General features: G+C 49.6%; 1 protein-coding gene across 9 annotated transcripts in view; it reads right to left on the reverse strand.

Moving 5' to 3' along the window:
* Positions 1-6,211: 6,211 nt before the first annotated feature.
* RALY (RALY heterogeneous nuclear ribonucleoprotein) overlaps positions 6,212-12,394 on the reverse strand; it is an 84,971-nt gene continuing 78,788 nt past the window's right edge. For 7 of the 9 annotated variants that reach the window (XM_042980583.1, XM_042980584.1, XM_042980580.1 and 4 more), the window contains 4 exons: positions 10,249-10,415; positions 9,409-9,522; positions 9,011-9,201; positions 6,212-6,580 (listed from right to left, as the gene is read on the reverse strand). In XM_042980583.1, the coding sequence (XP_042836517.1) occupies positions 6,227-6,580; positions 9,011-9,201; positions 9,409-9,522; positions 10,249-10,415 (826 nt within the window). In that variant the 3' untranslated portion in view covers positions 6,212-6,226. Of the gene's footprint in view, positions 6,581-7,768; positions 7,818-9,010; positions 9,202-9,408; positions 9,523-10,248; positions 10,416-12,394 lie in introns of all 9 variants that reach the window. The other 2 variants (XM_042980587.1, XM_042980588.1) reach the window with 1 other exon arrangement.

The following is a 12,394-nucleotide window of genomic DNA, read 5'->3' on the forward strand; positions in this document are numbered from 1 at the left end:
TGGGAGGCAAGCATCAGGGAGACTAGTTCAGAGGTGACTTTTACAAAGTCCAAGTAAGAGAGAAAGAAGGGCCTAACCTAAGGCAATGGGATGGAGACAGGTTAGAGCCAAGACATACCAAGGAAAAATTAACATGACTTGATGACTAGAGAGAAAATGCTGACATGGGTAACAGGTGGACAGTGGTGCCATTCCCCAAGATGTGGACGCCTGAAGAAAAAGACTCGTAGCGGGGCAGGGCAGGCCTGGACTGTGGTGCTCTTGGGGAGCACTGAGTTAGAGATGGAGATAGGGAGGCATTACTGTGGAGTCTGAAGCCATTGGTTTGGTTAGCCAGGAAGCTGTATAGAAAAAAAGGGTAGAGAGGTATGCATAAGAAGAAGAAGGAGCAGAGTACAAAGGAGAAGGAGAAAGCCAGGAGAGCGTGCCATCACAAGAATCAGGAAAGAAATTTCAGAGTCAGGTTGTGACAGGGCATGTGGGAAAGGACTGCCCAGGTGTGCATCCTGCCTTCCCCTCTTCCCAGGGGACATGTTATTTGGCAAACTATTCAACCAAAGTTCATGATTTCCCAAACCTGTAACATGAGAGGAGTATCTCCAGCTCTAAGGGATTATTCTGAGAGTTAAATAATATGATCCATGTTCAAGAACTAGAGCACCCCAGAAATGCAAACATATATACATATATATGTTATATCCCTTTCTAAAGTCCAATGCTGCGGGGGGGGGGGGGGGCAGTGGGGGATAAGCGACGTATAATTAAGAACACAAAGGTAGGGGCTCCTGGCTGGCTCAGTGACTTAATCTCAGAGCCATAGCTTCAAGACCCACGTTGGGTGTGGAGATTACTTAAAAAAATAAATAGGGGCGCCCGGGTGGTTCAGTTAAGTGACCTTGGCTCACAGTTTGTGAGTTAATCCCTGTGTTTGGCTCTGTGCCGACAGCTCAGAGCCTGGAGCCTGCGTCAGATTCTGTGTCTCCCTCTCTCTGCTCCTCCCCTGCTCATGCTCTCTCAAAAATAAACAATCAAAAAAAAATTTTTTTAATAAAGTTAAAAAAAAAAAAAAACCACAAAGGTAGATGCTGGGTTGAATTGTTTGCATATGCTCCATAGTTATTTGACTAAGCTACACATCCGATTTTAAAACTCTCTTTAAAGCCCTTATGGGCAAGAATGAATGAGACAGTCTCTGGCCTTATTCCACACAGCTCCCTGTGTGGTCATGGAACTGAACACTGGGGTGGGCAGGGGGTAGAGGAGAAACGGCAGGTAGGTTTTAGAGGTAAAAGGGGGCTTATTGTTAGAAGGTGCTAGGATGTGGACAAGAAATGGGGTCCATGTCAGAAAGTGGGACTGGGTGACCCTGTGTTCTGTGCACCTGGAAAAGCCAAACCCATGTACTTGCCCAAATAAGCCCTGGCCGCTGCACCTTTGTATGAGGAGACCCTGATCATCTTGGCTCCCTCAGGAGGTAGACTGAGGCAAGGATTCAGGGAGGGGTATGTGTGCACCAGGGGTCCACTCACCAGTCAGAGGAAGCAGGTATCGTGTCCATCCATCCATACATGCAGGAGGGCCAGCTGGGCTTGCCCCACAGGCTTAGTGACCAGATGGACACACTGCTCCTGACTGCAGTAACTCTTAGATGTAGGGGGAAAAGCCTTCTTGTTATTATCTTCCTTTGTCTCCTTTTTATAATATTCTATTTAATGTTTAACTTTACATCTAATATTTAACTAGAAATTAAATATTACATACATACTGAAATACACTTTGGGAAAGGGTGAATATAAAAATAAGAGAGAAGAAACTTATGGTCTGTTATTTTTTTAAGAAAAAAATCACCTAAATCTGGATTAGGTGATAAGTGAACTCATTAGGTATTGTCATAATAACAGTGTGCTCTTTTCCACTTTTCAGATGAGGAAGATGAGGCTCAGAGAGGTTAACTGACTTGTCTAAGGTATACAGCAAATAACCTGCACTGGAACTCAGTTACACAAAGTCTATACTCTTAGCCCAGTCCCCCTAAAGTAGAGCAAACTACTTAACCTTTTGAGCCTCAGTCTGTGTTCAGATTATCTACTGATATATAACAAATCACTCTAAAACTTAGCTTAAAATGATGATCACTGATTATTATCCTTCATGGTGCTGGACTTTGACAGGCCTCAGCTAGGCAGTTCTGTCTTGGTTCTCAGTCAGTGGCTGGGCTAGAGTCATCCTGAAGGCTTCCTCATTCATGTCTGACAGCTGATACTGGTTATCAGCTGGAACTTAGGGCTGTCATGTCAGGTTTCTCCATGTGGCCTGGGCTTCACAGCATGGTGGCTGGGTCTCAAGACACAGAAGTAGAAACTACTAGTTCTTAACACAACTGTGAGACTGGCCTAGCATCACCATCACTGTATCCTACTGATTAGAGTCCAGATAAAGGGGAGAGGACAGAAATACCAGCTGTCAATGGGACTAAGTTTTAGAACCTCCGCATCTATAAAATCTGTAAGATGGACATAACTGCACAATGAAGACCTGTTATTTTTGTCATGCCAAACTTCCCTTCTTCTAGCAGCAGAACTCCTATTTTCCTTTTGGGGATTCTTCCCTTTCCCTGTCCACACTCATAGGCCCTGTGGCCATGCTCTGCCACCACTTAGAACCTGTCTGAGAACAATGCTAAGAGAGGAGACCAAGCTGAAGAATAAAGAAATACATTCCTGATGACAACTCTTGAAGCCCTGCATCCACTGGGTCTGCATAACTGTATCTGGAACTTTAAATTGGTGAAACAGTAAACTTCCCCCTGCTTAAGCACATTTGAGTCCAGTTTCTACAACTTGTAACAAAGTTCATATTACATCCACCTAAAAGGTGGTTATAGAGATTAAATAAATGTAAAATGTGCCTTTTACACAGCACATATTCACAAGTTTTATTTACTGTTATTATAGAATAATCTTATTATAAAGAATGTGGCCATGGCTATAGGGATTTTTATTTGCCCAAAGTTAATCAATGGTCGAACTGGAATTCAAACCCAGGAAAGCTAGATCAGAATCTTGCCCAGCTTTACACTCCGTATTTCTGTGGTCTTGTCAGATGGTCCACTGTAGAGTGTATAATGTCCTGATAGGATTAGAGATGACCTGGCCAGGCCTGGCTAATACTGAATGGACACTCACGTACTCTCATTTCAACTCCTCATCCATTAAAAAAAGCAAAAAACAAAAGAAAACAAAAAACCCAAATCATGTTACTATTTCCTAGCTATCTAAAAACTGCTCCAAATCCTCAAAAAGCATTCCAGCAGCTGCTACTAAAAACATTCTGAGTCAGCACATGAAACGAGGACTGAGAGAGATTAAAAACAAAATTGGGCCATATTTTGAGACTCCTCAAATTAAGAGTTTGGACTTAGCCATGTGACTTGCTTTGACCAAAAGAACCTCGCAAACATGCCACGGGCAAGAACTTGGAAGAGCACTTGTACACTGGAGCTTACCTGGTCTGCCTGCTAGATTCTGGGTACATGTGGCCCATTTGCCCTGCTACCCAGCCAACTCCTTAACAAGTGGGTGAGATTATCTGGGACCCACGGCCCCCCAGCCAATCTGCCAGCTCACTTCAGCCATATCATAGCCTAGATGAGATAAGGAGAACTGCCCAGCTGAGTGCAGCCCAAATTTCCAAGCCACTGAATCAGAAGGTAATAAATGTTTATTAAAGGCACTACATTTTGGGCTTGTTATACAAGTTAACTGATGATAAGAGGCCCATTTACTATCCCTGATCTAGGCCAACTCCTTGCACAGATGAGGAAACGGAAGACCTAGCAAGGAATAAGACTCGCCCTACATCACAAACTTTATTGGCAGCAGTACAGGGAGGAAAGCCAGTAAAACCACTGGTTGTGATAATTCCTTCAACAGCTGCCAGGATCACAAATGAGGCTTCAGATCTTCAAAATATCTATGGAATCATAGCCCTTTGGGTAGAATCTGGTATCCTATTTCTTCATCATCTCCTTTTGGTTTTCAGAGGTTGAACAGATAAATGAAAACCGATGAGCAACGGAATGAGAGGACTGGGCAGATGTATGCAGCAGGGTTTTGTGGATGTGAATTTCCCACTCAAATCTTGCCAGGGGCTAAGTAGTTTAGGGCCTTTTGTGGAATGCCAGGATGGGGATCTCCATCTGTCCAAGACGTCCTGGTGCTAGGGTGATTAGGCAGGGCCTCTGCGTAGGGCAGACATTTCCTGCCCTGGAAGGGATTTTCCCTGCTCTTCTGCCTAGCATACTACAGAAGCTCACAGCCCCTCCTATTCTACCTGACCCCAAACCTGAAAAGTGAGTGCCTCAGTCACTATTGAGTATGGCCGCATAGAATCCGAAAATGTTATTACAATGCAATGGGCACAGAGCACTAGGCTCTGGAGACTCAGGAACACGGTGCCAGCCCTCAGTGTTAAGTCCACTAAGGCCTCAGCCTCTACCCTCTCTCCCCCTGCTGCCCAGGGTCCCTGACAGGCACACCTATGGGGACTGTGAGCCCACTTGTGGAGCTAAAGCTCCAAAAAGGCAGAAACTTTGCTCCACATCACATTATGAGGCAATGGCTAAGCGAGGATGGGGGCATTTGGCTCAGCTGTGGGTCCAGAACTTGGGCTGCCTCAAGGGCGGGTTAATCAGCCCCCTGCACAGCTTGGGAATGCAGAGCCACACTCAGGCTTCAGACTGCTAGCCGGCCAATGACAGGCAGGAGGGGCTGCCCAGGGAGGGAGACACGAGACAACAAAAACTTCCCTGGGTGATTCCACACCCAGGGTGGCCTAGCTTGAGCACTGTCTCGAGCCCAGCCTCTAGCCTCCACCAAAACCTGGGGCCAAAGTCTGGGGAAAGTTTGATGGAGACTGCTGTAGAACAGTTGGTCTGAAATGGGATTTTCAATAAGAATTCCAGCAGGCCTGACACTCTGAGGAACATGTAAAGACGACTGGAGAGCCCAAACCCCTTTCTGATGATGGGACCGAATTCTCGGTGTTGGGAAAGTTTGTCTAGAAGAGAGAATGAACAATTTTTGAAGAGCAGTAAGCTGAGAAGAAAGACTTCTCAGAGGTGCCTGACACTGGAACAGCAGCTTAATAATGAGTGGGTATCTCTCAGATGGAGAAAGGAGCAAGAGTACGTGCCAGACCAGGAGCAAAGCACGCTTCTGGGTGTCTGCCCACCAAAGCCCCACACCAGAGAGACCAGACTAACTGACCACACCTTTGTCACCAGGTTCACAGGACTGGGGAGGGTACTTATATAACCTATGAGTGAATCAAAAAGATCCGCTGTGGCAGGTGATCCTCTCCTAGGAATTTGAACGCAGGGAAATTCGTCAACTTGTGGAGTAAAATTAGGACAGAAGTGGAAATTTGAAGGAACATTGTCAGTTGTCAGAGAACAAAGCAAACATCTAGACAGGAAGCCCAGAATAGGTACAGGGAAGCCACAGGTATCCTGATGCCAACTTCCTACTGCTTGAGGTTAATGGGAGTGAGGCTCTACGTCTTGCTGCCTATGAGAGGGAAGGACTTGTTTTGTGTGGGGCAGGTGACAAAAGACAGGAGAGGCCAAAGTATACAGGATCATGTACAGGAGTTGGGAGTTTTGTCCCATCGGTGAGCTGTCAGATAAGGGTTTTACAGGGAAGGGACATGACTCAGAAAAAGCACCATAGTGGCTAGTGGGAAATGGGGCAGGGAGAAGCCAGAGACTGGGAAGCTGGTGAGAGGACAGAGCCCAAGTGAAAAAACATAGCATCCTAAACTAGGACAGAGAAGAGAGGACGAGGCAGTTTCCAGAATCATCTTAAAGCTGGGAAAGACCAGACTAAATGAGAAGCTAAGACCTGAACCTACCACTGCCTAACCAAGTAGCTCATAACTGCTTGGCACTTCAGCCACCAAAGTATTCTCTTCGGCACTGGGACATCTGACCCTCCCCCAAGAACCCTACTAGCCATTTCTATTCCCATTTTAGCTGTGGAAACTAAGGCCTAGACAGCCCAGCAGTATGCACCCGAGACAATGCTCCCTAACCAGGAGAAGTGAAAGAGGAAAAAGAACAGGGTAAAGCAAACCAGACTAGACTCTTGGCATGAAGCAGACTAGACCAGACTCTGGCTGGGCAGGAGGACTAGGATACCTTAAGAAAATAAATACAAACCATCCCATCTCAGAGCAAGTTGGGATCCAATCTCTTTATTGTCAGGGTACCCTCCCGTGACCCTCCCCTCTCCAAACCTATAGAAAAACCCCAAGCCTGGGAGTGTCCTGGGAGGGGAGGTAGAGTGTAGGGAAACCTCTGTCCTCTGGCCTGGGTGGTGCCAACAGGGAGGGTGCGTGGGGAGGGGAGGCCGATAACTGCACCTGCAGAGGATGTGGCAGTGGCTGGGACGTGTGGGGGAGGAGGTGCCTGCTGCCAGCTCTCCTGGGACCCGCTGGGGGTGGTATCCAGGGGTGGGTGCCCAACATGAGGCCTGATACAGTGCATGCCCTTCTCCTGCCGCTGGCCGTTGCTCCTGTCAGGCTGAGAGAGAGAGAGACAAAGGAGAGACTGAGGCTGGCAGGAAGAGCCCCCTGGGACCCATGATTACTAGGGCTGGGAAGACAAAAGGGCAGAACGGTGTTTACTGTTTGCGGACAGAGATGTGCCTGTGCTCTGGCTCTCGCCTCCTAATTTTCTGGCCATACAATCTTGGGTGAGTCTCTCCCCCTCCCTGAGCCTCCATTTCCTCACCTGAGCCCTGCACCTCATCTGAGAACTGGCTTCACAAGGTAAAACTTAGCTACCTTGGTAAAACCAACCATGAAGCTCCAAGAGGATGGATTCCATATATACAATTTCCTAAACTGTCTGGGAAGCTCTTGCTGGTGGAGCACCTCACAAAATGAACGTGTCAGGTGTAAAGACACCTCTGAGGTCAAGGATTTCCTCCACCCAAGCCTGTCTTAACCTGAACACGACCCCCAAAGAAATGGGGCAGAGCAGGGGGGCAAGCACTGGCCAGAGAGTAGGCTGGGACGCCATACACCACTGGATTCAAACCTAGGCTCCACCGATTACCACCTTGGGATCTAGTGAGATATATGCTACCTCCCTGCCCCTTTCAGTGCCTCAGTTCCCATGTGTTACACTGATACAATCACAACCTTGCAGGGTTAAGTCCTAGCCCCTAAGCCTGGCACAAACATCACTTTGATGATGAACTGCTCCCTCTGCCTTACCATGCAGAGCTAGGAGGACTATGGCCACAGGAGACTCCTGACCATCTCCCACATACCAAGGACCATCAGAACCCTGTATTTTACTAAAGCTGTTCCCTCAGATACCTCTCCCTCAGTCCTGAATAGGCTCAGCTAAGTATCAACTCTTCCACCACACCCCTATGGACACCCTGCCTCTACAGCCCATCATCCTGCTCACACTGGGTGGACATGGTTTGTGTCTTCCTCCACCAGACTCTGAACTTCTGAAGGGTGGAGCTGGACAACATGCCTCAGAGTGCACTGAGGGAACCTGTGCAGGGCTGGCCTGCCTGGCCCATCCATGGCTCCTGCTCCCACAGCCTAGCAAGTTCCTGCTACAAAGGAGCATGGTCAAATGGCTGACAGGATGGAGGGGCCGTCCTTGCTGGGCATAGCAAGACCCTGCCAGGTCTGCTTCATGGCATGCCTGCCACTTCTCTTCACCCCCTGTCCACCAGGAGCCCCATACCTGCTTACTGCAAGGCCCCATCCTCCGCGTCTGTGTCCTGGCTGTGCTCCTGATAGGGAGGAGGCAACAAGAGACCATACATCACTCACTACCAACTCTGAGCCATGTCCTGGGGCCCACTGCACTTCTGGAGACCAAACTCCGAAAGAGGGATGGTTATGGGACCAGTTTCAACACAGCTGGTTTGGGATCCTGACAGGATGGTCTGAGCCCGTCCCCCAGAAGAGAGACAGGACCAGTCAAGGGCGTTCTAGGTGTGGCAGGGGAGCACATTTCTACGTAGAAAGACCTTCTTAGACTGTAGCAGGTTGAAAGCCTGGTGGACGGGTGAGCTCCCTATCCTTGGGACAGCTAAGCCTTTGTTAGGGCCTTTATGGAGACTACTATGCCTAAGAGAGTAAATGGGTCCAAAAAAGGAGAGACAAGCTAGGGACATAAGGAGGAGGATCTCTTAACTACAGTGGCCATGAGCCCATCTGTCCTCATGCCAGAATCCAGCACTGATGAAAAGGAGAAAGTTCCAGACCTGGTGAAGAAGTCAGGGCTCTAATTCTGGCTCATCCCCTATTAATTATAAGGCCCTGAGCAAGTTACTCTACTCCTCAGAGCCTCAGTTTCTTCACTGGGTAAAACATGGGAAGAGTAGTAACTTTGCACAGTGTGACGCTGTTGTTAAGGTTAAATAAAGTTAGAAACTACAGGGCCTGGTGCTCAGTGAGTGTCTATTAGGTAAACAAGTAGTAGGCACACAACAGTTATCATACATACTCACAGAGTCTGGTCTACCTTCCTACTTGACATAAGCTCCTTGCCAATGACTTCCCGGCCTCACTCTGAAGGGTTCCAATAACAAAGAACTCCCTCCATGCCTCTCATGAGACAATCTGTTTTATGCTTAGGCAGGAATAGCTTTTAGAAAATCCTCAGGTAAAGTGGATACCCAACCTTCCTGAGGTTTCCCCAGGCAATCCTAGTCCTGCCCCCTGAAACTCTGCAGACTGTGCTCCCTGAAGCCCCTGACTCTTCCCTTGTCCAACCTGTATGGAAACCAAGTCTAGAATGGGCCCTGACTCAAGAGAGGTCTACCCTGGTCCTCAGTGGGACTTCTGACTGGCAACTGAAATAGGTATCCCCCTTCCCAGGAAGAGGAAGGAGGGAGCTCAACAGGGACACTCAGCAGCTCAGAGGGTTCCCCCTTCCCCTGCTCCCCTCCTATGCACCCCTCCCAAGCTGTGCCCTCACCAGCTCTTCCTCGCTGTGTGTCAGCAGCCCCTCCTCATCGCCGTCGTCTCGAGCCTGTGCTTCTCCCTGGGGCGTGCCTGCCTCAGAAGCCGTGTCCTCTTGGGGGGCTGGTGGCCGGCTGCTGCCACCACTACTGCCCCCACCACTGCCACTGGCACTGCCACTTCCGCTGTCACCCTTCTTCTTGCCATCTTGAGGGGAAAGGGGTGGGAAGAGGGGAACAGAACTCAGCCTGGGGCAGCTGCCCAAGGCAGGATCTTAGCAGCAGCTAGGCCTCGGCATGGTGGATCCATGTGGCTTTGGAGGCCACAGCCCTTCTCTGCCCTGTGCGCTGACCTCCCCGCACTCTGCCCTGTGCCCCTGGTCCCCGAGCTGGGCAAGGACCCATGGAAGCTGACCTGGGTTGGCCTTCTGCTCCTCGGCAATCTGCTCCAAGCGGCCCAGCAGAGCATCGATGTTGGACTTGATCTGCGTCAGCTCTGTCTTGATGGTCTGCAGTTCACTGCTCTTTACTGGGAGCACAGGGAGTATACATTGTCACCCAGGGGCTGGGAGCTTGACACTAACCTAAGATCCTCCCTAGTCCCATTCTGTCAACCAGGAAGGCAGGCCAGTGGCAGGAACTGTCTTCATCCATGGTTCTTTTGCCAGCAAAAAGGCTGGAACTGCCCGTGGCTTCTCCCTGAGACTTTTGAGACCATGCCTATAATAACCAGTCCACCCTTCTGCACCTGGATCTCTTCCCATGACCTCTGAACAATGAAAGGGACTGGAGATGGAGGAGAATGCAGATGTGGCATGCACCTGAGCAATCATGTGTTCTTCCTTATGTTAAATAGGGTGGTGCCCAGATTTCAAGGTGTATGGATGGATGTGGGTGTTTTACCATCAGATTTCCTGGGTGCCTGGCTGCAACATGTGTACACCAGAATGAATGTGCACACCAGCAGTGGGCCTGTGCAAACTTGTCCTTATTATAGGAAAGAGGACACCTTCTCCTCACTGGGCTCCATGTCACAGCACTGGACATTTCTGTGCCCAACCCAAGCCCCTCCTCCTCATAGGTCAGGCTTTTCCTCTTACAAATGCAGTAAGAATACTCACTTGGTTGTGCTAGAGCTGCAGAACTGTGGGAGATTTGTTCCTTCATCTATTTTCCAATGTAAAAATATATGATTCTATTATTTTGCTAATGAGGAAAAACAAAAAAGATCTAGGAAGAAGATACAGTCACTCACACTTGATCTTGGCTGAGCTGGTGGTAATGGCTGTGGAGCGGGCAAAGAGCTTGACAGGTATGGTGGTTTTGACACGCCGGACCAAGGGGACTGTGACCCGGGGTCGCTTCACAGGGACTGCCCTGGGCACTGGCACAGGTGACAGGCGGCCCCGATAGTCGAAGAGCCTGTAGGGGCAAATGGGCCAGAGGCTGCAGCATGGCCTGTGGCCACCAGAAGGCACTGCGACTCTAGACAAGCACGTGCTGGTGAAGGGCTGGGTAGCCTGTACTACACACCTCCGCCTGCTCCCAACAAGCCCTGGGAGTGAAGAGGATGGGCTTCTGGCACCTTAAAAGCTGCCGGGACTCTCATTTCATCCACCTTTCCTACCAGTCAGGTCAGATGAGGGCAGGTGAGGTGGCAGGTGGTAATGGTTTCAACCCTGGTTCAAGGAAGGAGCAAACAGAGACCAGCCCCAGAAAAGAGCCTTCCCCAGGTCCCCCTAACACCCAGGCCTGCCGGCTTCTGCTTCTGCTCAGTCAACTGCCACCCCAACCTCTGGTCAGAGTTTGCAAATGTCCCTAAAGCAAGGCAAAATTCCAGCTGGGAACAAAAAGATGTAGGAATAGAGAGTCCCTAAGCCTGCCTGAGCTTCAGTTCTCCCGAAATCTGCTTAATGAGGATGACTACCTCAAATTCTGTGCCAGGCCCCCACCCTACCCCACCCCAAGGCTATTGTGAGAGCAGGGCATGAGAAAACTTGGTTAAAAGCACACATGTTAAAAGGTGTGATAGGTGAAGGCCAGGGTACTGAGACTCTCAAACCAGGAGACTATGACCTCAGAGGCATGAGGCTGGAGTCCCAAACACCTGTCCTCATTCTGGGCCCTCTTAATCACACCATCCCTCTTACTCCAGAGATGGAGGGGAGGAGATCCATTAGAATATCAAGGTTGGACAACCAATCAGATCCCTGGGCTCCCAGATTATGCTGTCCCCAGTGTCATCACCCAGCCCTCTCCGAGAGAGTTTCTCTTCCTGCTCATCAGTCAGAAGTTCAATAGGCTGAGTAGGGGTATCTCCCACCACATCTGCTACTATTACCTTTCTTCAGGGAAACACAGCCCTGGGGGTACACTATGGAATCACTTTGGTGACAGCCAGGAAACATGCCATCACTAGACAATGCAATGCCCCATGGCTTGGCATTCCTTTGTTCAGGGAGCCCCTGCCCTGGGGTGGGGATGGCTGGAGATGGAGAGTCTCTGGGAATGGATCCAGTCCCAGACCCTGCATTTCTGCCCCTAAGGGGAGGGGGCGGCTCTGGCCTTGGTCAGAATCACTAACCACAGACTCCCAGAGCTGGAAGAGCCCTGAGGGATTACTTAGTGTAAGCCCATTTTACAGACTGGGAGGGGATTTGCCCAAAGTCACACAATCCATTCAGTGGCAGAGCTGAGATTAGCACCCAGTCTTCTGACTGACTCTCAGGCTAGGGCACATTCCACTACACCGCACTGTCTCCTGAAACCATTCAGAGGTGAGAAAACCAAGGCTCAGAGAGGTTCTGTTCTTCCTGGACAGACTGAGGCAGGCAGGATGGGAAGGACGAAGGAAGGGAGAATTTTGGAACAGCCCCCATCATGATTTCCATTTGGGAATATGGCTAGTGCCATAGAATGGAGCCCACAGCTCAAGGCTGGGGTATGGGAAGGCTTGAGGGTGAAGGGATGGACCACATAGCCTACCAGGAACTAATTCAGACCTCCAAAGGACTGCTGGCCTCCTGGCTATAAATGAAAGGCCAAGAGGTATTCATTGAGCTTTTGAGGCTCCTTCCAACTGGCTGAGCACCTCAAATAGGTAAGGAGACTAAACAGCAGGAACATGAGGGCTCAAACTCCCTGCACCTACTCTAGTAACCTTTTCTATAATCCAATTTGCTACGGTTATATGTCCCTTGCTGTCTAGCCCCACTGAGTCCCAACCCAGGATTAGGAGGAGGAAGGGCAGTCAGAATGGGAGACAGTGTGGGGTGGGGAACTTCTGACCTGGGCACCTGCAGAACTAGACCCTAGTTCCAACTCTGCCACCAACTTGTGGAACAGCCTTGGGCAGATGCCCGTCCACACCTCTAGGCTCCAGTTTCCACATGGAGGACTGA

The sequence above is a fragment of the Panthera tigris genome, chromosome A3, assembly GCF_018350195.1.
Source record: "Panthera tigris isolate Pti1 chromosome A3, P.tigris_Pti1_mat1.1, whole genome shotgun sequence".
NCBI classification, from domain to species: Eukaryota; Metazoa; Chordata; class Mammalia; order Carnivora; family Felidae; genus Panthera; species Panthera tigris.